The sequence below is a fragment of the Aquarana catesbeiana genome, linkage group LG04 (assembly GCF_042186555.1).
Source record: "Aquarana catesbeiana isolate 2022-GZ linkage group LG04, ASM4218655v1, whole genome shotgun sequence".
Classification (NCBI taxonomy): domain Eukaryota; kingdom Metazoa; phylum Chordata; class Amphibia; order Anura; family Ranidae; genus Aquarana; species Aquarana catesbeiana.
Window position 1 is genome coordinate 537,840,454 of NC_133327.1, and position 26,441 is coordinate 537,866,894.

The window sequence follows — 26,441 nt, forward strand, 5'->3', positions numbered from 1 at the left end:
CTGCTCCATTATTGTCTAGTCATATTTTTGGTGCAAGTACATACATGACTGTGCTGTATTGCTAAAAGCTTATGTTAAAAAAAAAAAATTAAAATAAAAACCTATGCAGTACTTCCCTGCAATTCCCCATTGTTTTAATACCTTTTTAAAACTGAGTTCCACCCATTTAAAAGTCAGCTACAAAAAGTGTAGCTGCTGACTTTTTAAATAATCAGACACTCGCCTGTTCAGCGATGCGGGCGCACAAAGCCTCACTCCACTGCGCAGCGCCGGCATTCTAACAATGGGTGACCGGCTGTGACTTCACAGCCGGGCGCACACTGAACTTGCGCAAACCGCACTGTGCTCTGTGAATGGCCAGGCAATCTTCTGGGACCTGTGACGTGTCCTTGAAAATTGCAGGGAGGGAGGGGGGAGCGGTGATCTTCCTTCAGGTGCCAGGGGTGCCTGTAAAAACTGCTTTAAGATCCTACAAGTACAGAAAAATACTTTGTTGATCTGTTAGAAATGCACTCCAAAAGTAGTTCCATAGTCACAGCATACACTTTTTTATTTTTATAACATCAGCATTGTATTAGTGAGGCAAACAGTAGTTATATTTGGGAATCAAAAAGGAGTTTCCTTGCAAAATCTCCTTTCATATTGTGATTGCTGCCTGTCTACTGGTCATCTTTCAATAACTCCCCAGATTTCCTACATGCTTTGCAGCTTCTCCTCTGCCTATTTTTACTTTCAGTTTCTAAGGTCTACATTTCCCATGGTACCTTGCTGCTGATAGTTTGGTTCCTGCACTGGTGCCACCTCCTGGAACTCTTTCTCTCAACATTCCTGTAGATTAGAAGGCAGGCTCTGTGAAATGACATAACTGTGCCTACCCACAGGGCATAGTTAATGTATCACAGAATTCATGGAAGTAAATCTGTTGGAAACTTCACAAAGTACATTTACTAATTTCAAGATCGTTCAAATTAATAGAAGCAGGGTAGAAATACAACATGAAAAGGAATATATTTTTTAAATTTTGACCATAGATACGTTTTTAGCTCTGTGGTGGATTAGGTTGTGTCAACCCTGCTTATCTTTCTGAACTATTCAACCAGTCCCACTCTCTGAACTTTACAACATAGACTAATTATTCTGTAGAAAAGATCAGTACTGGAAGAACTTCTTGAGATAGGACAAGATGTGTTCAGAGGACACAGGACAGCTTGGAATGAGAGTATCTCGAACCAATATAACAATATACAATTTACAGGCCACTGAACTACGCTTCACAAACTACATTTTAGGACTTGTTCAAATTGTGTGTTTTCCTGCACTGCGCAAAAATGCGATCCCTTTTGAAGATGCACGTGAGTGCCATTAAAGTGGAACTTTAGTCAGAATATTAAGTCCTGCTGGATTACTTCTGGCTGGCCCCTTTTGCAGGTACAGGTGGTGCGCGGGTTACAAACATTCTACTTGCATATGGAGGGAGACAATATGAAGTGAGAGGAAATCTACCCCATGAAGGGAAATTCACTCCTGTAAGAGTTATCATGGGAAAAAGGTGTCTGCACTAAAGCTTTATCACCGATCTTTGTTTCCACAACAACCCAAAACTTTTAAAATCAATTTGTCACAGGGACAGAAAGTGAGGTGCAAGCTTCAGAACAGGGGCACAGACAGCAAAACCAATGTTACAAGGGTGTTAACCCATCCCTATGCTATCCAAAAAAAATTAAAAAAATTCTTTTGACTGGCGTTAGTTAAAAAATGTACCTGTTCCGACTTCCAAACAAATTCACCTACAGACCCAATTTCACCTGTATAGCTATGTAACACATTCAAAATAAGTGCCTATGCTGTTTAAAATCCAGTAATGCACTGTCTCATCCTGCTCTGCACATGATCTCTATTTTTAAGCACAGCTGAATTTGTAGAGGCCGATCTGCTGACAGCCTAAAGAATTGCTATTGTTCAAACTCGGGGCTTCTGCAAAATGGCAGCCTCTGGCAAGAAGAAACAGGAAGAATGCTGGAGGAAATTTACAGCAGCACTAATATTGGTAGCATAATTAATGTTGAATGTATATTTTTTGCTAAAGAACCTTCTTTATCACGTTATGGGTAAAGTTGCACTTTAGTTCTCTGTCAACCCCCCCGCCCCCAAATTTGCGTCTGTTAAAACACATGGTACCACAGTACCATGCATTTTTGTACCCGCAAAAAAAAAAAAAAAAACACATGTGCTCTGACGCCCCTCCTAGTAAGAATGAGCCCACAGACTTGTGTGCCTTGAGATTATGTAAAATGCTGAAGAATGTCTTGACTGAAAAAAGGTTGAGAAACACTTCCCTAAGGTATGTAACCAAATCTACAAATGTCAAAAGCACTGTCGGCTTGCAATCATCTAGAAGTGGTTTGTTATTGAATAGAGCCTGGCATGGCTACGTGAAATCATGGTATTGAGGCACAAAAAAGCTGTGAAAATGCCATCTGCCTGTAGATGAAAGAAAACTGCAACAGCAGACTTGGCCAAATTTGAATCATGCCCTTGTTATAGGTTTAGGCCATTCATGCATCTCATGACACCTGACTGAAAAACTCCCAGAGATCACAGCACCCCATTCTGCCTTGTTGCTAGGACATCGCTAAGAGACTTCAAGATGTTGCTGTTCACCCCCAACATCACAGAAGAGAGAGCATGTGGGATGGTTTGACTCGAAGAAAGAGCTCACTCAAGTTTTGGTGGAGGTCAACAGTTACACCTGAGTATGTTAGCGATGTCCTAGCAACAAGGCAGGATGGAATGATGCGATCTCTGAGTTTTTCAGTCAGGCTTCAGGAGGTAAGTAACTGGCCAACACTTACAGTATAGCTGCATAGTTTTTTTGTTTTTTTTGTTTGTTTTGGTAAAGGTGAACTTTCATTTGAGGTGTAGTTGTTAGACTTAAGCTGGCCATACACCTATAGATTATCTGCAGATTTTCTATGGTTAGATGGAAAAAGTGGGAGATTCCTCCATCCACACAGTTTAGCGAACATGGAGAAATCTGTTGCACTTTTTCCATCTAACCATAGAAAATTTGTAGATAATCTATATAGGTGTATGGCCAGCTTTAGGCTGACCATACATAATACAATTTTCTTATTCAGTTTCCTTTAGATTTACCTTCAGCTATGTAGTGCAAGGGCCTGCCTGATTGCATACAAATTGAACGTGTTTAGGTTTGATCTCTATTATATGGTTTTGGTAAATCTGAAGGAAAACTGTATGTATGGTACAAATGTGGCGTGTGTTTTTCTTTATTTTTTTTTTTTTTTCTGATATCAGTGCACAGGGTGAATGAGACAGAATACCGTACTTGTGTTTTTTGCTGGCTTTTTTCAAACTAGAAGGAAATTGTAAAAATAACAAAATGTTGTTTTTTGTGCATCTGTTGCATATCTTAAAAAACTAAAATATCTACAGAAGTGTATAATTTACATGTGTTTTTTCATAATGCTTGTTTAAGAAACAATTGGCACTAAATAAATTCCAGTTTATTATACTAATTACCTCCACGAGATAAAACAACTTTTTAATATATAAACTAGGTACTAGTATCGGTATTGGTGTCGATACCGAGCATTTGCATGAGTACTTGTCTCACTAAGCTGACAATTGCTTCTGTCCCCCCCCCCCCACACACACACACATATACACACATATACACACACACACATACACACACACACATACACACACATACACATACACACACACACACACACATACACACACACACATACACACACACACATACACACACACACATACACACACACACATACACACACACACATACACACACACACATACACACACACACACACACACAGATACACACACACACACACACACTCCTTTCTTTTACAAATGGACAGAGCAAACTGACTCTTTCCATTCATAACTGAGCATCGTAAACTGCTTCAGTTTATGAATGGAGAGGAGCCTGTCTCCTCTCCATTCATCTTCAGTGCAGCTGAGGCTGCTGAGAAAGGGACTGGGGAATCTGTGCCCTCAGTCCCTTTCCCTGTCTCAATCAAAGGGGAGATGTCAGGGGTCTGTTTAGACCCCTGACATCTCACCAAAGCCCCCCAACAGGGTTGATTTTAAAAAAAAAAAAGGGAAACATTTAAAATCAAAATTGTAAAATAAAATGAAAGAAGACACCGTCCACTCCCCCTGAGTGTGCTTAAAGTGGATGTAAATTCTTAAAATTTTGAGCTGGGCACATATCTGTAGTGTTTTGTTATCTCTCTTCAAAGCACTGTGTCCTGTAGCTGTCTCCTGCTCAGTTCTTCTGTTATCAGCATGATAACTCCTTACAAGTTCTCCATCACATGTGATAAAAGCAGCCAGAGTTTTGTGTTTGGGAGGATGCTATAAATAGATTAGCAGAGCCCTGAACTATTCAACGATCAGATCTGAAAGTCTCTACCTATGAGGAGAGGGGGTGTGTGCCTTTACTCCAATCAGCTGTCTTGGCTGTATGCACAAACTTCACTGCAGTGCTAACCAGGAAGTGAAAATCTCCTAACACAATCTGAACTTTCTCAACAGTTGAGAAAGCTAAAGATAGCAGATATACATGTAAAACTTATGTAGGGAGATTTGTTTCATCCCTGTGTATAATCTGAGGCTGTTCACTAAACTGGGTATATGTGAGGCTTTACATCCACTTTAAGGTAGCACATATATTGCAAAATTTGTGATTTCTGTTAGGCTGGCCAATCTCAGCTGGTTCAGCAGGAACCTGCCAAGATTTGACCCGGGCTGAATGTACCAAGTTGATCGATCTATCAGCTTGGGTACGACCAGCCTGCCGAATTCTCTTATGATTATCGGTAGCGGCTGCTATAGCAGTTAGAAATAATCACTATCTTCTCCTGGTTGGGACGATATGCACTGAAATTGAGATGTGTCTGTGCTTGGGTACTTTTGGCTTGTAGGTGTGTGTGTGTGTGTGTGTGTGTGTGTAGATGGAGATATAGAACACAACACTTGATACTCAAGGGGTAGAACTGCTTGTTAACAGTCTGCAAACTATCATACATGGTTTTATATATTCCTAGCAAATGGTTGGTAAAAAAAAAAACATTCTTAGTTTGCATATATTTCAGTACATATTCAAGCCAGTTGCGTCAAATTGATCCTTCTCTGGCCAGTCCTTGCTCTACTTTGCAGATGGCCAAATACTTATGGGAATCTTGTTCCTCTGTTCTCTGCATGAGTCACTTCTGGCAGCTTTTCAGGACTCCAAGAGATGATTGGTGATGGAGGAGGAGAGCTACAGCCTGTGATTGACAGCCATAGCCGCTGTGTCCCTTCCCAACCATCAGGGCTCAGATCCTCACTTTGCTCTGCAGTGTTAGACCTCATACCCCCACTTCCTGGTTCTTTAGAGCTGAGAGATGCTGTGTAAATTGTGTTGTAGAAGGCTGTAGAGAACAGAGGGCTGCAGATAAACAGTTGCAGCTTATGTAGGAGAATATGTTTCATCTACATATCACCAATCTAGTCACTTCAATGGGTACATGTAAGGGTTTTCAGCTACTTTAACCGATTGTTACTGTATAGTGATGTTGCCCTTTGGTGCTTTTGTGGTTGAAACTTGCACCCCTCCCTCTGTATCTGTTCAAGGTCCAGAATTTTATAAAGCTCATCTAAGAGTTTATAGAGCGCTTAAAGGAATAGTCAAGCCAAAGCTCGATTGGCTGTACTTCTATGGATCACAGTAGTGCAATCCGTTTTGCACTCCTGTGACCCGTTTTCAGCAGAGAGTGGACTGAAGTCCGCTCTGCTGATGTCACACATATACCAGGCACCGTGTCATCCCAACAGTGGTAGTCTGGAACCGCCAGGTGCCTGGACTGACACCCCGCTCAGCCTCTCTGCGAGCCGCTGAGAGACTGAGCCGGCCGCCCCTGCCACAGCTCAGCGCTGCAAGGAGGGAGAAGAGCAGAGAGCTGTGACTGACAGTCTACAGCTTTCTGCTCGGGAACTGTCAGAACAGAGCCATCGGTAATGTTCAATCACACGGTTCTCAGTGCAGAGGCGCCGGGGGGACAGGTGCAGCATTGGACCGATGCTGCATTCACCGAGGGAAGTACGATTCTTAAAAAACAAAAACAAATGAAACCCATACTACTTTTAAGTTACTTCTGCAATGCTCAGGGAAGAGCGCTCTAGAGGTGATCGGAGGGAAGGGGACACCCCCTTCACAACCTAACTATGATTCCTCTATTTTAATTCTATAGTTTTAAATGTTGATTGTAACTATAACTTTTAGTGTGTTAGATTTGTCTTTCCAGCATGATACATGCCTTTCTTTTGTCTTCAGCTAATGATGTGACTGGACTTCGAGAGTCTGAGGAAAAGTTAAAGCAGCAACAACAAGATTCTGCTCGGAGGGAGAACATATTGGTGATGAGGCTGGCCACTAAGGAACAGGAGATGCAAGAATGCACAGTTAGTAATTTGAGTCTTTTTCTGTATAACGTTTTGATCAGTTGTTAAATTTGGACTCGCACATCTATAAACACTGGGTTATATGTTGATTTAACTGGACAGGAGAAGTGGCATGGATAAGCTGCCAAATACATTACAAAACAAGTCCAGTTGAATATGACTTTTACTAGCTGGGTTATAAGTAAAAAAATGTTTGTAGCTGCAAACATATGTACAGTGCTGTGAAGCATATTTTCTGTGCTATATTGTAAAATGTATACTTTTATATTAATTTTAATGAAACATCTTGCCTATACAAACTTTTTCTTTTCATCTCCTCAGTTTCCTCTTGCTTATTTTGATGCCATGTTGATCTTTTCAGTGTTAAATTTATCCTTTTTAAAACAAACAGGTCAGACTAGAAATGAGAGCTGCTATTTTTTTGAATGTATGTGATCCAGGACTGTCATACCTATCCTTTAATCTTTACTATTTAGTAAGGAACTGATCTGGAATGACTTGGAGGAAATATGTGCTGATCGAGTGGCAGGACCTCACCTGCACATGCTTATTTCAGGACAGAGGCTCCATGCACACTAGCTTAAAAAAACAAAAAACACCGCCCTTGGCAGAGAAACTTACATTTTGAGCTTTTTTTGTACTAGCGTTTGGCATTTTTCTTCTGTCAGAAAAACACTCAAAAGCGCCAAACAAAAAGTTTGTTTTTTTTTCTGCCTCAACACTGAGCGTTAAAACACCTCTAGACAACCTAATGTGCATGGACACATAGGAGAACATTAGTTGCTTCTACAAGCAAAACACACAACTCTAGGTGCAGCTTTTTTTTTGTTTTTTTAAACGCTAGCGTGCATGGAGCCTAAAGCTGGCCATGCACTAGTTAATATCCGAGCGAACATTAGTACGAAAACTCTTATGGATATGTTCAATGACTTGACAAATGTCATTTGAAAGTATTTGCTTTTAATATTTGATTATGGAGTGAATTGACTTTCCAAAATGAAAACAACATTCATTGTTAGAAATGTGTTTATTTCTTTGTGGGTTTAATGTTCTGGTCGCTGTGGTTGAAAACTAATGTTTGTTTGACCCCACTAACAATTAGAAAAACACATTTCTTAAAATGTAAGTTTCCTAACAATTTTACTAGTCTAAGGCCAGCTTGAGAGGTCAAATATTCGTAAAGATGCCAGCCCCCAGAACATGTGCCATTCAAAGACAAGTAATCCATGGTGACTTCTATATTCTGTCGTGAATTCGTGTTTTACATATATACTCGCTGAGCACTTTATCAGAATCACCCGTACACCTGCTTATAATTATCTAATCAGCCAATCACATGTTGGCAGCTGCACAGTTCATGAAATTGTGCAGATGCTGATTAGGCGCTTCAGGTAAATTTTACATCCAACATCCCAATGTAAAAATCAGTGATGTTGACCATGGTGCCCAGGTAGTCTGCTTTGACTATTTTAGTAATTGCTGATCTGTGATTTTTATTTTTTTTCAGTCTCTAAATGCTACATAAAAGTGAAACAAAAGATATACAGTGCACTGTAGTTCTACAGGCATAAATGCCGTATGGATCAGAGATGTCAGTGGAGAATGGCCAGACAGACTGGTTTGAGTTGACAGGCCACAGTAATTCAGATAACCACTGTGGTGAGCAGAAAAGCATTTCAGAATGGACCACACTGGGCAACCTTGAGAAATATGGGATAAAACAACTAAAGACCATGTTGGGTTCCACTCTTGTCAGCCAAGAACAGAAATTTTAGCCGGGCTCACCAAAGCTTGTCAGTCTTCTACTGAGACACACGGATGGTAGGGTCAGAATTTTGCCATTAACATGAATCGTGAACCCGGCCTTTCTAGGGTCAACAATCCAGGCTAGTAATGTGGGGGATGTTTTCTTGGCACTTGTCCTGTCCATAAAAAGAAATAATTTGAATGCTGTAGTCTCAATTTTTCTGACAATGTGCATCCCTTCATAGCCAAATTTTCATATACTGCAGTGTCCCTAATAAAGTGCTGAGTGAGTGTATACAAGCCACAGTGAGCCTAGGCTTTACTGCTTACAAATTGAACAAAGAAATGTGACGGCAGGAAAAGACCAAGTCGTTTATCTAGTCTGCTTTTTTTTTTTTTTTTTATGTCTTTGTATAGGGCTATTTTAGACCTGTAGACTCCACCAGCAGATTCGTCTGCACAGTGGGTAATCTGTCCCCTGACCCCCGCTGGGCAGGCTGATGACTGGTCTGGTGTCCGCTCCGCTTATGCAGAGTGGACATGAACACAGCCTGCTTTTCTCTATGGGTGGTTGGATGATAATGGACCACCTTGTCCGTTTCCATCAGTCTATCTTCTGATCCAATCCCCGTCTGTTAGTGGATAGGATTGGATGTCAGCAGGTGTCAATAGATACATGTCCCTTTTGACATCCGCTGCTCCATAGAGTGCAATGGATGGTCCAGTCAGGTCTGCTTGCAAAAACTGACAGGTGGACCTGACCGATCTGCCTGTCGGTTTGTCCTAAGCAGGTGTAAATTCATTAAGGCCTCATTCAACAGGCCTACAGGACTTAATGAGTTCTCTAGAATGCATGGGGAGGTCCATTCAGCCACCTGCCTGTCACTTATTTTAACAGGCTATCTGCACAAAACACCTATATATCCCAGGTCACTAAAGACAGTAATCCTTGCACCACTGTGAAGGGCTGTGTCTGCGTGAATGAGGCTTTACTGTTTACTGATGACCTACCTCTGCTGGAAGTCGGTTCCAAGCATCAAATACTCTTGGTAAAATCCTTTCTTAGATTAGCTTTGAACTTTCCTCCTGGTAGCCTTGACGTTGTGTCCCTGTGTTCTTGATCGTTGCTTCATATTGAAAATTACTGTTCTCTTGGACCTTATTCACACCCTTAATTTATTTAAAGGTTTTAGTCATGTCCACTTCCTTCCTCAAGACTGTATGTTTACGTTTCTACAGTCTCTCCTGAAGTGTTTTATCCCTTTTCAGTTTCTGTTGCTTGTGTCTGGACTTTTTTTGAGGTCCCTAAAACTGGACACTGTGCAGGCGGTCCCTAGGTTACAAACATCCAACTTACAAACCTAAGGAGACAACAAGAAGTGAGAGGAAATTTACCCCTAGGAAGGGAAATTCACTCCTGTAAGAGTTATGGGAAAAGTGTCTCTTGGATCTTTATCACCGATCCTTGTTTCCACAACAACCCAAAATTTTCAAAATCCAATTGTCGCAAGGACAGAAAGTGAGGTGAAATCTTCTGAACAGGGGCACAGACAGCAAAACAAATGTTACAGGGGTAATAACCCTTCCCTATGAGATCCAAAAATCTTAAATTGTTTTTTTGGGCTGGAGCTACACTTAAAAAAAAAAAAAAATTTACCTGTTCTGACTTGCATATACAAATTCAACTTAAGAACAAACCTGCAGACTTCATCTTGTTTAACCCCGGGGACTGCCTGTATTCTAAATGAGGTCTTACTGAAGATAAATATAGGGGAATTGGGACCTCCTACCTCCAGCTGGTGACCCCTCTAGTGATGCAACCTAGAATTCTATTTGCTATTTCAAATAAGCATTCCCTAATCTTTTCCCTCTAGTTCTGACACACTCCATACCAACAATATTGTACTCGATCAGAGGATTTTTTTTTTCCCTAGGTGCTTCACTTTGCATTTAGAAATGAAATGCAGATTCCATTCCTTTGACCAATCTTCCAGCAATGCCAAATAATGTTCACGTTACTAACACTTCCAGGAATAAAAACCCTGTTGCACACCTTGGTGTCTTCAGCAAAAATAGACCTTGCCCAACCAACCTTTAGTTATATCACTTACAAAATGAATAAAAAGAACCATACCTAGTACATAGCCTTGTGGTGCACCACTAGTGACTGGAGTCTGTTCTGATTTTAGCCAACTGCGTTTCCACTGAACCATCGAAGAGTAGACACTTGGCTTGTGCGACTTTTTTATGAGATCATTTTGGAACCGTGTCCTAACGTTGCTGGAATTGAAATAGGCCATGTCCACAGCATTAACTTTTCCCAGAATGTGTAATATAGTCAAAAAATTAATCCGATCAGTCTCACATGATCAGCTCTCAGGAAAACATGCTGCTTTGGGTCAGCAAGTTTTATTTTTTGATCATTGTTTCTTTTTTATCTAGGAATCTTACTACTACTGATGTTTAACTTACTGGCCAGTAGTTGCCAACTCATTCCTTACTACCCTTCTTGTGGATTGATACAATAATAGCTTCCAGTCATAGAACACTTCTCTTTTTAGATTGGTTTATAAAGGTCAGTTTATGGTCCAAAAAATAAACCTTGAAGTTCTCTTAGAACTCTGGGATGAATCCGGAGCCATTGCTTTTTTAGGCTTTGGAGCTAAACTGTATCAGAGCACCAATAATTTTTAATCAAAGCAAACTCACACATCCATGTCTCCACGCTTTATTTTGTTGTGAAATCACTTTTGAAAAACACCCTCTAGCATTTCTAACTGCAGCCATCTTCAGTAAGGACACATTATTAATTTAGCATTTACTTCCTGGAATCCATCTTCCCTTAGCTCAGGCAGGAGAGTGTCCTCAGCTGAGAAAGCCCCTCCTCCACTCTTCCAGTTCAAAGGAAAAATTTGCCCATGAAAACTCATGGGATGCATGACATCATTTTGACCTAGGCCAGAAAGCGGCTAAAATGTGAGAAAAAAGTTTAAAATTGGTAAATAGAGTATACCTTTCTTGTCATTTACTAATACTAGCAGCAAGAAGGATTAAAAATAGTCAATGCCGATTGAGAGAGTCTAGTTCTCTTTAACCACTTGCTGACCGCCGCACACCGATTTACGTCGGCAGAATAGCATGGGTAGGCAAAAGGGCGTACCTGTACGTCCTTTTTTGAATTGTCCCCTAGCAGGTGGGAACGTGCCCGCGGATCCTGCAAACTCAATGTTCGCCATCGGCCCACAATTGCATTGAGGAGAGGCAGAACGGGGAGATGCCTATGTAAACAAGGCATTTCCCTGTTCTGCCTAGCAACGTGACAGGGATCTACTGCTCCCTGTCTTTGGGAGCAATGATCTGTCATGTTGTAGTGAGCCCATCCCCCTCACAGTTGGAACACCCTTAACCCCTTGATGCCCCCCCCTAGTGCCATTTATATAATCAGTGGCTGTTTGTATCTCTGATCGCTGTATAAATGTCAATGGTGTCAAGTGTCAGATACGCCATAATGTCGCAGTCCCGATAAAATCGCCGCCATTTTTTTGGGGGGGGGATAATAAGCGAAAAGTAAAAAATATTGCTTGGGGTTTTTTTTTTTTCAAAATTGTCGGTCTCTCTTTGTTTATAGCGCAGGTCAGGAAGGGGGTAAATCCTCCCGGGGCTGCAGTTGTTAAGCAAATTGGTTCATCTGCTACCTCTGTCTCTAGAAACCCTGCCTACGACCAATTGGAACAGCAGTAATTGTTTGCTACATTCAGGTCTCCTCAACATAAGTGTTGTACCCAATCTTTTATTTTATTTTTTTATTCTTAAGTATCTTTTTTCTTCCTGTCACTAATCTGTATCTGCTTAAAAAAATAATGTCTTCATAACCTAGGTTCACACTAATTCGGTTCTGCGAGCCGCGTTTTGCACTGGCACAGCCGTTCATTTGAATGGGCTGCCGTGCCCCCTGAAATGCAGGGGGAATCACTTTAGAAATGTGTAGCCTGCCCTGGAACCACCTGTGCAGGCAGTTTCCAGTGTGGGTGCAATTTCCCGTACATGCTGCGTGATATTAGGATTGACACTTGTACCTGGCTGCAGGCACCACCCACACAGATGTGAACCTAGTCTAACGGATTTAATCATTTCCATCTTTCTGTGCTTTAGCAACACCGCTAATATGTTTTCATACACATCTTTATCATCTTTCAATGTGTCCAAAGTATCTCTGCTTCTTAGCACAGTTTGATAATTCCATTCAGTGTTTGGACTATTGAAGTTACCCATAATTAAAACTTCCCCCTTCACTTTAGTTTGCGTTTTGACGAACAAGTTTTCGGAGGCATTACTGGATCATTTCTCTTTATTAGACATATTACAAAGTCAATCTTTATACTTGTGATTCAGTCCTCTGTAACTACACTATTGGGTACCTGTGTCTATACAGGGTGTTTGTATGTCCTTTTATATGTTTGATCATGTTGTAATAAAATTTATCATTAAAAAAAAAGATCTTTCCTCTCATTATGTGCCCACAAAGTCCACCAGAGTTTCTCAATCCTCAATCAACTATTTATAGCGACATTGCGGCGGACCCTAAGTGACACCATTTTTTTGGGGGGGGGGGGGGGGGGTGACCAGTGACAACAATACAGTGATCAACGCTAAAATATGCACTGTCACTGTTCTAATGGCGCTGACAGGTCAACATCAGGGGCAAATCAAAGGGTTAAATGTGTCCCTAGTAAATGCTACTATGGAGGAGGTGCTTTAACTGTGGGAAGATGGAGATCCGTGTTCCTGCTTATCATAAACACAAGACCTCTGTCTTTCCTTGTCACAGAGCGGCGATCTGCCTTGTTTACTTAGATTGCCATTCTGCCTTTGTTGGGAACAGTCGGTGGGTTCAGGTGGAAATCGGGTCCACCAGACCCGCTGATTGGCTCCCGCTGTGTCCATTCACAGTGGGAGCAGGTCGCCGTCGGCAAGCGTGTGTGCCGCAGACACGGAAGAGGAAATCGCGTACCTGCAGTAGATGTACGTGGGGTGGTTGGCAAGGGTTTAAATACAGTTGTCATTGCTTATGAGTCACAAATAACACATTTCAGTGCACACAGACCAGCCAAAGGCTCATTTCAATGTGATTGCAGGAATTTTCTGCAGAGAGTGATGGGTAATTCTCTTACGATGTTTTAAATACTCGTGTTAATAGTTATGTTTTTGAAAATGGCACAAATCTTACTTTTAAGATAAAAAAAAAAAAAACTGGAACCGTGAACCCTGCTTTCTTACTGCTGGACATTTATTACAAACCTATATACTGTACAGCCTAAAGCACCCTAAAGCAAATTACAGCTCACTAAGAATTTTACTGCAAAGTAGTGAGTCTGATTGTAGTATTTCCTCATTCTTTAAAGCGGAGTTCGACCCTAAAGTGGCACTCCTCGCCCCCTGACATGCCACATTTGGCATGTCATTTTTTTTTGGGGGGGGGGGGGGGGAGTGTGTACCTTATTTTTAGTAGGACTTCCTGTCCCTTTTCCTCCCTCCTCATTTTGGTCGCCTAGGCGGCCCCTCCCCGCCAGCGATCTTCTGGGACACAAGACAGGTTCCACAATATTGGCTGGCCAATAGCGCAGCGCGACTCGCGCATGCGCAGTGCGCCCCCTTGGCCGTGAAGCCCTAAGCTGCCACGGCCGGGTGCCCACAGTTGCTATGATGACGCTGGGGAGAGGAGCAAGGCTCTGGGCAACCGCATCGCTTTACCGTGGGACAGGTGAGTGTCTGTTTATTAAAAGTCAGCATCTATGCTTTTTGTAGCTGCTGACTTTTAATCAACTAAAAAAAAGGGTGGAACTCCCCTTTAAACGCCTCCCCTAAAAAGGCAGATAGTTGCTCTAAGGCTCCATGTACACTGGCTTAAAAATAATTTCTTTAAAGAAATGGGGAACAGTTGCTTTTAAGATTTCTTCGTAAATAAAAATAATTTTTCCTATATGACTGCAGATGTGTGTTTAAAGCTGGAACTCTGGACACACCAATTTCATTGAAATATATTTCCCAGTAGCCAAAATTGTATGAATTCACTTTGTGTGCCAAATGCCTTTTGTAAGCCCGGTTATTACCTTGCAGAAGTTTCAGTGGCATTACTATGCTGCACACTACAGACTTTCAGCAGAAAACTACAGGATGGGGGTGGACAAAAGACTGCTTACCCTGCACAAGAGGATCCAGTAGCAGTGACTGTGCTTGATAAAAGCAAAACCAAAAGTCCCCAAGTGCTAAACCATGGATCATTAGCAGTAAGGTCAAATCAATGGTGAATGGTCAACAAGACCCAGTTCAGCTGACAGAAGACATCTGGAAATGTAGCTGGCAAAGGATTTGAAGATAGTCGATGCTCGATGGGTTAATGGAAAAATCATGGGGGCCCAAAGTATTCATTGCATATAAAAACATATGAATAAGTACCAATACAAGGTGAAAAATTATGCAGAGCCTACGATGCCGCTGCAGGTCTCCATGGCAGTGGGAAGCCAACGACATCCAATGTGCCAGCGGTGGGGCACGGGGGGCGCCATTGACCGCGCTGTCCCAGATGGAATCCAAAGGAAAGTGTGTGGGGAATCCACTTGCTGCAGGTGGAATGACGAGCCGACAAAGCTCAAGCTGCCGTGGAATGTAGTGTGGCCACTGACAGCCTGAATGAGCGTGCTGCTGCAATGGCTTCGACACTGTTTGTGGTGACGGATCAGCTGACCTGGACAGCCTGAGCCCGGAACTGGAACCGGAGAGAGCCGCGCAGTGGGTGGAACGTGCTCGGTCATTGGCGCCCCACCGCTGGCACATTGGATGATGTTGGCGCCTCACTGCCATGGAGAACTGCAGCAGTATCGTAGGCTCTGCATAATTTTTCACTTTGTATTGGTACTTATTCATATGTTTTTATATGCAATGAATGAATAAATCTTATTTTATTTACTTTGGGCCCCCTTGATTTGACAGTCTTTTCCATTAACCCATCGGACGCTGACTATCTTCCAATCCTGTTCTTGTTAAAAGGAAGCTCAAAGGCAAATTTCACACTGGGTTGGTGTACTGATATGGAAGAAATACATAAACCATACACATGCCTCTTGTATTTCAACAATATATACTTATCTGCCAGTTAAACTTTAAAACCATCTGCAAAACATTTTGAAAAAAGCAGTCTATCAAAAATATGTACTCTTGTAGATTTGCAGTCCTTTGCATATGCAACATTTTGCTAATTGGACCATTTTATGTTAGAGGAATTCCAGGTATGGATAGTTTATTACATTGTTCTAGCTTGGACTATTGTAACCATTTTATAAACCATACATAGCTGATGCCCCTTGAAGCTGGAAATCACTGAAGCATACACTATTTCAGTGATCTCCACTAGCTCCTAGGTCCCACGCCGAGCGCATGTCCTGCATTCTGAACACAGGAGGTCGCCTGCCTGGCATGGGCACGATTCAGAGAATGCATTGCATTTTCTTAATTATTGCAAAGCATTCTCTGATTAGACAAGGTGGGATGGTGACATCACATTTGGGACCTCATCCAATCAGAGAACGCTTTTCATTCCATCAGAAGATGCAAAGCCTACTCTTAATGGCACACATGCTGAGCAGCTGACCTCCTGTGCTAGGAGCAGGACTCAGAAGCTTATGGAGGTCAGTGGAATAGCTGTGTCTACTTCAGTGATCTCCATCTTCCATGGGCATCAGCCAGGTATGATATATTCATGGTTGTATTGCTCCAAGCTGGTCCAATAAAAAAAAAAAAAAATTATTCATATCTGGAGTTCATCTTTTAATGGGGTTGTAAACTCTTACATATAGCCAGTTTAGTGCCTGGCCTAAGGTTATACACAGAGATAAAACAAATTCTCCTACATAAGTTGTACCTATCGGCATTCTTCTTTTCTCTACATCCATTCAAAGTGCAGTATTTATACAGCTTGTCTGAGAGTTCATAAAAAGGGGGGTGAAGAACTGAAATGACTCTCTGCAGAGCTCAGTGAGGAGAGCTTTTTAATTACTGATTGGGGGGGAAGAGGCACACCTCTCTGCACACAGGAATAGAGCTGAGGCTGGCAATCAGCTGGAGCTCCATTACTTCTTTTTTTTTTTTTTTCTCTTGGTCTCTTGACTTATGCTGATAAGAGGAACAAAGCATGGAGACAGACATGACACTTTTATGGGTTGATTTACTAAAACTGGAGAGTGCAAAATCTGGTGCAGCTGTGCATGGTAGCCAATCCGCTTCCAACTTCAGTTTAATCAGTTAAGCTTTGACCATACAATCTGAAAGCTGGTTGTTTTTTATGCAGAGCTGCGTTCAGATTTTACACACTCCAGTTTTAGTATATCAACCCCTTAGTGCTCGTAATTGACAAGTTCACACTTTAGAGAGATATACTTTTTTCATATTTCATGTGTAAGGTTTATCAACCAGCTTCTTGAGTCTTTATCTTGTTGCAGTCTTGGCATGCTGGTAATTTTCACTTTGACTTCTCTGCAGAACCAGATTCAGCACCTCAAGCAAGTGCAGCAGCCCAGCGTTGCCCAGCTGAGAACTACTATGGTTGACCCGGCTATCAACTTGTTTTTCCTCAAAATGAAAGCCGAACTGGAACAGACTAAAGACAAACTGGAACAAGCCCAAAATGAACTGAGTGCCTGGAAATTTACGCCTGATAGGTAAACAAACCAAATACTTCCCAGTCAAGACTTCCCTGACAATCCCACTGCGAGAATACTATGGTGGGATGGCCAAGTACTCGTTTTGCACACCAAGACTCAGACTCTTGTGAGCCAAAAAAAGCACCTTTCTTACATTATCCAGCTTATATTGCTTAATGTAAAACTTATCAGATGAACCTTGTATTTCAGCTTTTTATTTTCCTCCCCTCATTTGCTTCAGAGGCCTGAGAGCGTCGGACTATTCCGAAGAAGCAGCCACATCCAGCAGTGTCCCCAGTTCTAGAACACTTAGACACTTGCAGAAATGGTTCTGAGTGAAGACAATACAGGGGGAAAAGAAGTCTTATGTGTCTGGCACGTTGTGTCAGCAGCCATTTTATGGAGGAGAGAACCTAGTATTTTTTTTTTTTTTCTTTTTGGCATAAATTTCATGATTTGAACATGCTAAATCCCCATAAAAGGTTTTTAAAGGTGGAAATTTCCTTACGTTTACCTTGAGCCTAGTGACTTCTAGACATTTTAAGGCTGTATTTCCAATTAAGACTCTGGACTCCATGATTGTTCAATGAACTGTTGAGCCCAATCAAATGGTGATTTTTGTTTTAAAAGGGGTTGTTTTGTAGTAGCCTTTGGTGCATAAATGTGATCCATCACACTAGTGTAGTGCATGCTTTTGATCTACCAGCCAGTTTGTTTTTTTTGTTTCACCTATACAGCTGGTAATTAGTTTGCTTCAAGCATACTTTTGGTTTATTCAGTGGACTTTCAGTTTAAAAAAAAAAAAAAAAAAGTGTGCATTTTTGGGGAAGGTGATATAATCACTTTCATTGGAACAAAGTTTAATACGTGTTTTTTGACTTTTCTGTCAGTACTAGACATTTTATACAGTAGATTTGAAGAGCATGCCACAGACTTAATTTTCAGGCTTGTCGATGATGACTATTCATATTGATTTGCCTACATTTTAAGTCCTTTTTTTTTTTTTTAATTTTTCCGTATCATTTTTTCATTCGTACCTCTTTGGAGTTGCTATGCACTTTTGGTAAAAATCTGACGTTCCCCTGTTGGAACAAACCAGACGTTTTTTTCTTATAGTAAAAGTATTTTATATTTCCATTTTGGAAATAGTCCATAAAAGGGGACTTTTTTTTTTTCAAAAAAAAACAAACAAACCCAAAGGAACAATGTCTGTAGACATTTCTATTGAATTAGATCTTCTGTGAAGATGTTAAGGTACATGAGATTTTGTTATTTCCGTATAACCAGTAACCACAGTCTTTTCATAGGTTCTGTTTGCATTGATTTGTCCTTTTTGCTTAACCATGATGTGGGAAATAGTAATATATTTATATTTTTGGCATGTAAACTATTTAAACCAAATACTGACTATTTTTGATAATCATCAGGTAAGTGAGTTCAGAACCTGCCGTACTCCGTACATGTAGGTTGAGTTATGATTAAGATTAGCAGGTTGCAGAAATGTAAAAAAAAAAAAAAAAGCTTTCTAAAGCAAAACTGTTGTGTCTTTAATTTACAATAGGTTCCTTTTTATCAATTAAACTGTTGAAGTGACTGCTAATGTGAAAGTGCAAATATTGTGTTTCATGTTTAATTACATTAACCCAGAAAAGTTGAAATAAATTAATTTGGGTGCAGTTTATTGGATACCTATTGATATATGTTGTTAAATTACTTTTTAAATTAGGTTAAAGTTCAAAATAATTAGCCTCCATCCTGGAACAAGTATTGCATGTTTTGATAAAAGCTATCAACTTTGAATCTTCTTGTGATTTTGGGATCTCTGTTGGCAAGGTGAGGTTGTCCAGATATAGCCAAGGTCTGCACATCCTTAAACGCTTTCATCCTTTGTGTGTTCCGAAAAATATAGCAGGATGATTTGAGATTACATTGCATTTAAAGCAAAGTTGTCTTTAGTGGGAGTTTCTGAGAGAACAAGTGATTCAACTTGTCAGCTTTTACCAAACTTAGAAAGATCAAGTTGGGTTTGCCAGACCCCTCGATTCTGGATGAGAACAAAAATATTCTAATGGTACATATACATGAGGGATGTGTAAAGAACTTGTATTATTATCCTTTGATAGTGACTTTTAATTGGGAGTATAGTCTCAAGTAAAGGGTTTAGCTACAAATAACAAAGTACCATCATCCAAATTGATATATAGAGAAGAGGGTGTGAAAATAGGGCAGTTGCTGAAGCTGACCATATATTAGTTCCCAACCTCAATAGATGTGATGGACTATCTCTGTACTGATGACTAACAATGCAATTAGTATAAAAATTATTTATTACATATAAAAAGGACATACAGGGTACATGTAAAAGAACAATATTGAAAAAAATATTTTCAAAAAACAAATACTCAGGGTTCTCCCAAGAAGTATCTGTTGATGAAGTATATTTCAAGACTGGCTTTTCCTCTACTAGTTTTGTGGTGCATTTACCGCTTCTTCAGGAGGAAAAATCCGGCAGGTCAATGGCCATAAGTGGAACCAAGATGCCCAAAAAAGGGGTTCAATGTCATTTTGTAGAAAAATGAGCCGCACGGCGACTTTCTCCTAGGGGATTAAGAATCTATCATCCATGGACAGATTTCTTCTGCTAAGCATTAGCCTTGGTCCGGATTAACTTCTAGGGTGGCCATATCAGTATACCACCTGATGCTTTACTTCACTTGCAAGCCCACAGAGAATTGCTGACCTCAATACATACTTGGGTTAAGCTCTCTGGGTTCCTGCTTCCGACCTGTGTATCCAAACCATCAGGATCATTTATCCCTTTCCCCTGGAGTTTTGAAATTTTTCTACAAATGACATTGCCGACTTCCAGAACTATACCCGCACACATCCTCCTTGTCCGCCGTAGGGGGAACCCCTTTTTTGGGCCTCTTGGTTCAACTTAAGGCCATTGACCTGCCGGATTATTTCTCCCGAAGAAGCTGTAAATGCACCACGAAACTAGTAGAGGAAAAGCCAATCTTGAAATATACTTCATCAATGGATACCTCTTGGGGGAACCCTGAGTATTTGTTTTTTGTTTTTTTTTTAAATCATTTTTTCAATATTGTTTTAAATGTACCCTGTATGTCCTTTTTTGTATGTAATAAATATTTTTTTATACTAATTGCATTGTTAGTCATCAGTACCGAGAGAGTTCCCAACCTCAATAGATGTGATGGACTAATATATGGTCAGCTTCAGCAACTGCCCTATTTTCTCATCCTTTGATAGTGGTAAACAATGGGAGGGTGCATCTTAGGATGCATTTTCCAAGGGTTGGTGTTTTAAGTCAACTATAAAATCCTTCACTTAGTGCCTTATTTCCATCAAAGTTTTCTCTAGGTTTAATTCAGTTGCAGCATTTTTTTATGTTTATCCATTTTGGTAAGTAGAGTATGGCAGGTGATCTTAATGTCATCTATAAAAGATATGTAAGTTATGGGACACGTATACTCTATACTCGGTTTTAATCTCAAAAATTTGTATTTGTCTCACATTTAGTGTTTTGTTCTAGAAGTATTGCAAATGTTAGCAACATGTACAGGAATATAAATTACTTTTGTAAAGTGATAAATGCCACATGATCTGTCAAGAAAACTTAAATGTTTGTCTAACAATGTGATTGATATGGATCTTGAACTGCCAGAGAATTTAACTGGCTATTGTGCCTATAAAACAGAACAGGAAAAAGGGAAGTCCTCTCAAACAAGTAAGTTGTATTTTATGGCTCATGTCAGATTACTTGGTAAAACATTGGTAGAAGTTTGTATGTTCAGTCCTGTGTGTGTGTGTGTGTGTGTGTGTGTGTGTATGTGTATATAGATAAATATAACTGTATGTGCCCAATATGAACCCAAATATATTCAAGGATAATGTCACTTCCATATTTGATCAGCTTTGGGCTCTATTTGTAGATGCAATATTCTGTATTTTAATAAAAAAATATCCCCAGTGCCAGCCCTACATTTACATTTATTGAAGTTATGCCGCTCACTCCTAGTTAGCAGCTGGTGGTTAAGCTTTGGGTCAGCTGAATAGTCAGTGGTCCTGTATAGAATCTGCCTCCCTAGGGAGCTGCTCACTAGTGTTGGTTGGGAATGATGCCTCTGTGAGGCCTAACTTGTAACCCAGGAGTGGAACTGGGGTTCACATAATTTCAAGGGCTATCATAATGATTTACAGATTAGTATTTTACATAAAGTGATCCGTGCCTGAAAATGCAAGGTTTTCTGATCTTGCAGAGCCCATCTTCCTAATGTGAAAGCAAAATAAAAAATTTAGAAAACAAATTAAAAAACTACTTGTCTTACACTTCAGCCCTTTAACATGTTCCTCCTAGGTGAGGGTAATGTCACTGACCTTTATGTCCAGAATCTTGGGAAAGCTGAGGATCCACAGTGCCAGGACATCATCTTATGAGATTTGGATCCTTGGCTTTCCTAAGATCCGATGAGAAGACTTGGGGGATATTTACTAAAACTGGAGCTGCTGTGCATAGTAACTACGGTAATCATTTTGCTCTGTTAAACTGTTAAAGCGGTATTTAAACACCCCCCCCCCCAAATAAAATAACTATATTGCCGATTGGCTAATACTTAACGTAGTGGCTGCATTTGTTTTTGTTTTGTTTCCTTTATTCCTTTGTCACCCAGCGGTCCAGCCAGTAACACACTTCCTGTCTTTTGGACAGCTGTATTTTGAATATGGGGAGAGGGTTGTGTTAAATGCACTAGCAGATTTAGATGGACTTAACTAACAAATTAAAACCAAAATCCAGCTAACACTTTTTAAGCAGCTACAGCAACATTTTATTTTTTTTCTTTTGGGTTAAAGGTTTTACATAAATGAAGAATAAAAGCTTACTGTCATAAGCACTGAACAGTGTTTAGTGGCAGTTAAGTTTGTCCCAACCCTCTTAAATGCCACTTTTGCTGGACAGCTTGGTCTGTTAAAATTTTTAGTTTTTACTGGTGGAATCGGTGGGTGAAAATATAGGTGGCGGGAACTAATGCAGCCACATCTAAGAATTGGAAAGCTGCAATATATTATGGTTTTGATTTTGGATTCAATACCACTTTAACCACTTACGGGCCGCCACACGCTGATATACGTCCTAAGTTTGAAGAGGAATATCGTTGTTATGGCAGCAGATAGCTGCCATAACTCCAGTATCCTCTTCTTCGACCGGCGGTCCGCTTTCAGATTAAAGTGGTCTCTGCAGCAGATTCACCACAAGATCACTTTTATCGGTGGTGGGAGAGGGGCCCTCCTGCCATGCTCCCGTGCCCTCCGTCGCTACCGGAGGCAGTGGCAGAGGCGATCGGATCCTTTCTCCTCTGTGGTATGGAGACGAGTGAGGGAAAGATGGCCCCCACCTGTCTCCATACCATGGCAGGGCGGAAGCGACATCAAAACGTCACTTCAGCCCATAGTTCTTAAAGGGCTTTTTTTTTTTTTTTTTTTTTTTTTTAAATGACACTTTTTTTTTTTTTTTTATTGCATTTTAGTGTAAATATGAGATCTGAGGTCTTTTTGAACCCCAGATCTCATATTAAAGAGGTCCTGTCATGTTTTTTTTTCTATTACAAGGGATGTTTACATTCCTTGTACTAGGAATAAAAGTGACCCTTTTCTTTAAAAAAAAAAAAAAGTGTAAATAAGGAAAAAATAAATTTAAACTCTCCCTGTCCCGCCGAGCTCGCGTGCAGGAGCGAACACATAGATGAGAAGCGTCCGCATGTGAATGTGATCAAACCACACGTGAGAGGTATTGCCGGGATCGTTAGACCTCCTCTGTAACTCAAACATGCAACCTGTAGAATTTTTTTAAACTTCGCCTATGGAGATTTTTTAATGCTAAAAGTTAGCCGCCATTCCACGAGCGGGCGCAATTTTGAAGTGTGACATGTTGGATATCAATTTACTCGGCGTAACAACATTATCTTTCACAATATAAAAAAAATTTGGCTAACTTTACTGTTGTCTTATTTTTTAATTAAAAATTGTATTTTTTCCAAATGTGCGTTTTGTAAGACCGCTGCGCAAATACGGTGTGACAAAGTATTGCAACGATCGCCATTTTATTCTCTAGGGTGTTAGAAAAAAATGTAATGTTTGGGGGTTCTTCGTAATTTTCTAGCAAAGAAAACCTGTTTTTAACTTGTAAACAACAAATCTCAAAAAGAGGCTCGGTCCTTAAGTGGTTATGATTTGATAATGAGAACTAGAAGCTGATCGGTTTATGTGCACAGCTGCTCCAGCCTTTGTAAATTCCTCTTGCTGTCCTCCATCCTTTTCCTAGCCAAAGCATCCGGAATACAGTTTGGAAGGTAAGTAATCTTTTTCTGGTGTTATTTATTTTATTTTTTTTTGAGGTGGGAGGCTTCACTTTAAGAGCCAATAACATGAAAGTGGAAATTCATTGGTAAGTACTTATGCAGCCAGTTCTATTTGTGTTTGGTGTATTTGCCTGTGGTGATTATAAATTGTTGGCATTAAAATAAGAGGATTCTATGAGGTGTCCCCCTCTTATGGTCTCTGCCATGTTTTAGGATGAAACTGCATTGGCATATACTTATCCTAGCTTTATGCAAATTGCTTAAAACAAACTATTACAAAGAAAAAAGTGGCCTCTGCGACACGCTTAAAGTGGAACTTCGCTAAGGCCCCTTTCACACTGGGGCGGTGGGGGCGTCGGCGGTACAACAGCGCTATTTTTAGCGCTGCTGTACCGTCGTTCTTGCAGCGGTATTCGGCCGCTAGCAGTGTGGTTTTAACCCCCGCTGGCGGCCAAAAAAGGTTTAAAATCCCTCGTACAGCCCGGCTATAGCCGCGGTATTGCCGCGGTATAGCCGCGCTGTCCCATTGATTTTAATGGGCAGGAGCGGTGAATACACCGCTCCTTCACCGCTCCAAAGAAGCGGTTTGCAGGACCTTTTTCACCGTCCTGCCAGCGCACCGCTTCAGTGTGAAAGCCCTCGGGCTTTCACACTGAACAAACAGCGGAAGCGGTTTGCAGGCGGTATTTTTAGCGCAATACCGCCTGCAAACCGCCTCAGTGTGAAAGGGGCCTAAATGGATAGGAAAGTATTTCATATTTACTTTTGTTTTTTGTTTTGTTTGTTTTTTTTCTTTTTACATTATTTTGTTACTTTCTGGTTTCTTGCCTAGGCAAATGTCATACATCCCATAAGTCTTCAGTAGGGGTTTTCTCAGCTTAGCACAATCTCCTGCATACATGCTTGAGCTAAGGGCAGATGGATTTAAGGAAGTAAATGCTACCTGAATCTAGGGCTGAAACAACTAATCGATTTATGAAAAGAATCGTTAGTTGCAGCCCTACCTGAATCATCTGCCCTTACTCATGATTGCTACGGCCAGATATGCTGGGGGTTGCTTTTCCAAGTGATTTCTCAACAAAATAAAGCATAGAGACCTGAATGGACGAGGGGGTTTGCTATGAATTTTAAAAATGAATTAAGTGCTGTGTGGTGCTCAGATGCAGTGAATATCTGCTTTAACTGGACTGAGGGAATTTCCGTTAGGCTGACTATGGATGTCCTGAATTTTGTCCCTTGAGCCTGCGAGAAACCAGGAAAATGACTTGATTTCCCCCCTCTGTTTTATTCATTGTATTCAGTCAGTCATGGTTGCCAGTGATTGCATCTGATAGGATGTGATTACTGTTCAGTGGATAAAATTTTACCCGGCCTAGACAAATTTTAAATCCTTTTATGTCGTGCTTGGATGGTGCTTGCATGACCACCCATGGCTCAAATGGCTCCTACTAAATTGGTTTGAAATGCAAGCCGCCTTTTGGAGGCTTTAACAGGACCTTACCCTGATGTCAGACCATTTGATTACAAAGCAGAGAATTTATTTCTGGCTAATAAAAGTAATTGCAGGCATCTTTTGGATCTGCTCTAAGCAGGGCTTTTAAACATTTAAAGTGGCAGACAGGATCACTTTACAAATAAAACATGTAGATTTGGGAAGCAAGATGATTTGAAGTATGCAGTCCTTGATAACATTTTTTTGAAAAGCTTCATAATACGTGCTAGCATTATCCGGTTTCAAACTGAATAGTAGTAGTAGTTTTGTTGTCTATCGGATAATTTATCTTTTTGTTTGGAAATGTCTTTTAGAGTCAGAAGGTATTATGCTTTAATATACCATGTTTCTTGCAAGCATGGATTCAGCTTCCAGTACATGAAATGTTCAACCTTTTTATTTAAACAAAACCTTTTGTGTATATATATATATATATATATGGCTAGTATAATTAAACACTTCTGCAAGTGGCTGAATTGTGCATAGTAAAAACATCTGATCTTAGGTATTACAAATGTTTTATGTGCAGGTTATGTTTGTTTTCTTGTCATAATCCAAGTTCTGAATTTTTTTTATAATGACAACATTCTATAGAAATTTCTGAAGGTAAACGTACTGTGCAATACTGTAAGATAACTTTGTACCAGTATTTTTAAATGTTTTCAGTACTGTTCAATTTTGTGGACTTTTTGTTCTCCTGTCAGGTTTTTAAAGGCAAAACTTTTGGGGTAAAGATAATGAAGGCACATCTTATGCAACCTTATACAGCTTTCTGCCTGTACCTCTCTATGGACTTTCTGTTGAAAAGCTGCAGGGCTTGTGAATGAAGTACATAGGAGCTCTTTAGCGCTATCACACTTCATCGAGAACTTGTAGTTTCTTCATTCACCGAATGCTGTGAATGAATGATGCTGCTGTTTGAGCTGCTGTGTGACCCTGCACAGCTGCACCAGTTTTGAAATGCGATAACATCATGTAACATGCTTCAAAAGGTGAACTTTGCTTTTAACTAAAACACTGTACATTATCACCAAACATTTTCTATTACAGCAGTAGTGTCGTCTTTTGCTGAACTGTTTTTGAGGCACCATATAAGCAAACAAGTTGTTGTTTTTGAACTGGATTTATAAAGCCCTCTTTCATATTCAAGAGTCTTAATTCCAAAAACTTTGTTTAAAATCGGGGTTTAGGTTCAATTTAACAGTTCTGTCTTAAGAGAAAATGCTAACCAGAAGACTTTCTTTGGGTGGTTTTTGATTATCTCTGCGGTTTTTATTTTTTGCGCTATAAACAAGAGCGACAATTTTGGAAAAAAACACTATTTAGTACTTTTTTCTATAATATCCCCTTTTTAAAAAAAAAAAGTTTTCCTCAGTTTAGGCTGATATGTTTCCTTCTACATATTTTTGGTAATAAAAATCACAATAACAGTATATTGATTGTTTTGCGCAAACGTTATATCATCTGCAAAAGTGGGTGAAAGATTTGACATTTCTATTTTTTACTAGGAATGGCGGTGATCAGGGATTTTATTATTATTGGAACTTCAACATTATGGCAGACCGGACATTTTTGGGACCATTGACATTTATACAGCCATCGGTGCTATAAAAATGAATTGATTACTGTGTAAAT

The 26,441-nt window shown here is 40.3% G+C and overlaps 1 protein-coding gene across 4 annotated transcripts in view; it reads left to right on the forward strand.

Annotated features, from left to right (window-relative positions):
* The window catches only part of WTAP (WT1 associated protein), a 102,429-nt gene that overhangs the window by 49,405 nt on the left and 26,583 nt on the right, over window positions 1-26,441 (forward strand). For 3 of the 4 annotated variants that reach the window (XM_073627861.1, XM_073627859.1, XM_073627860.1), the window contains 2 exons: window positions 6,368-6,495; window positions 16,777-16,955. In XM_073627861.1, the coding sequence (XP_073483962.1) occupies window positions 6,368-6,495; window positions 16,777-16,955 (307 nt within the window). Of the gene's footprint in view, window positions 1-6,367; window positions 6,496-16,776; window positions 17,549-26,441 lie in introns of all 4 variants that reach the window. The other variant, XR_012243955.1, reaches the window with a different exon arrangement.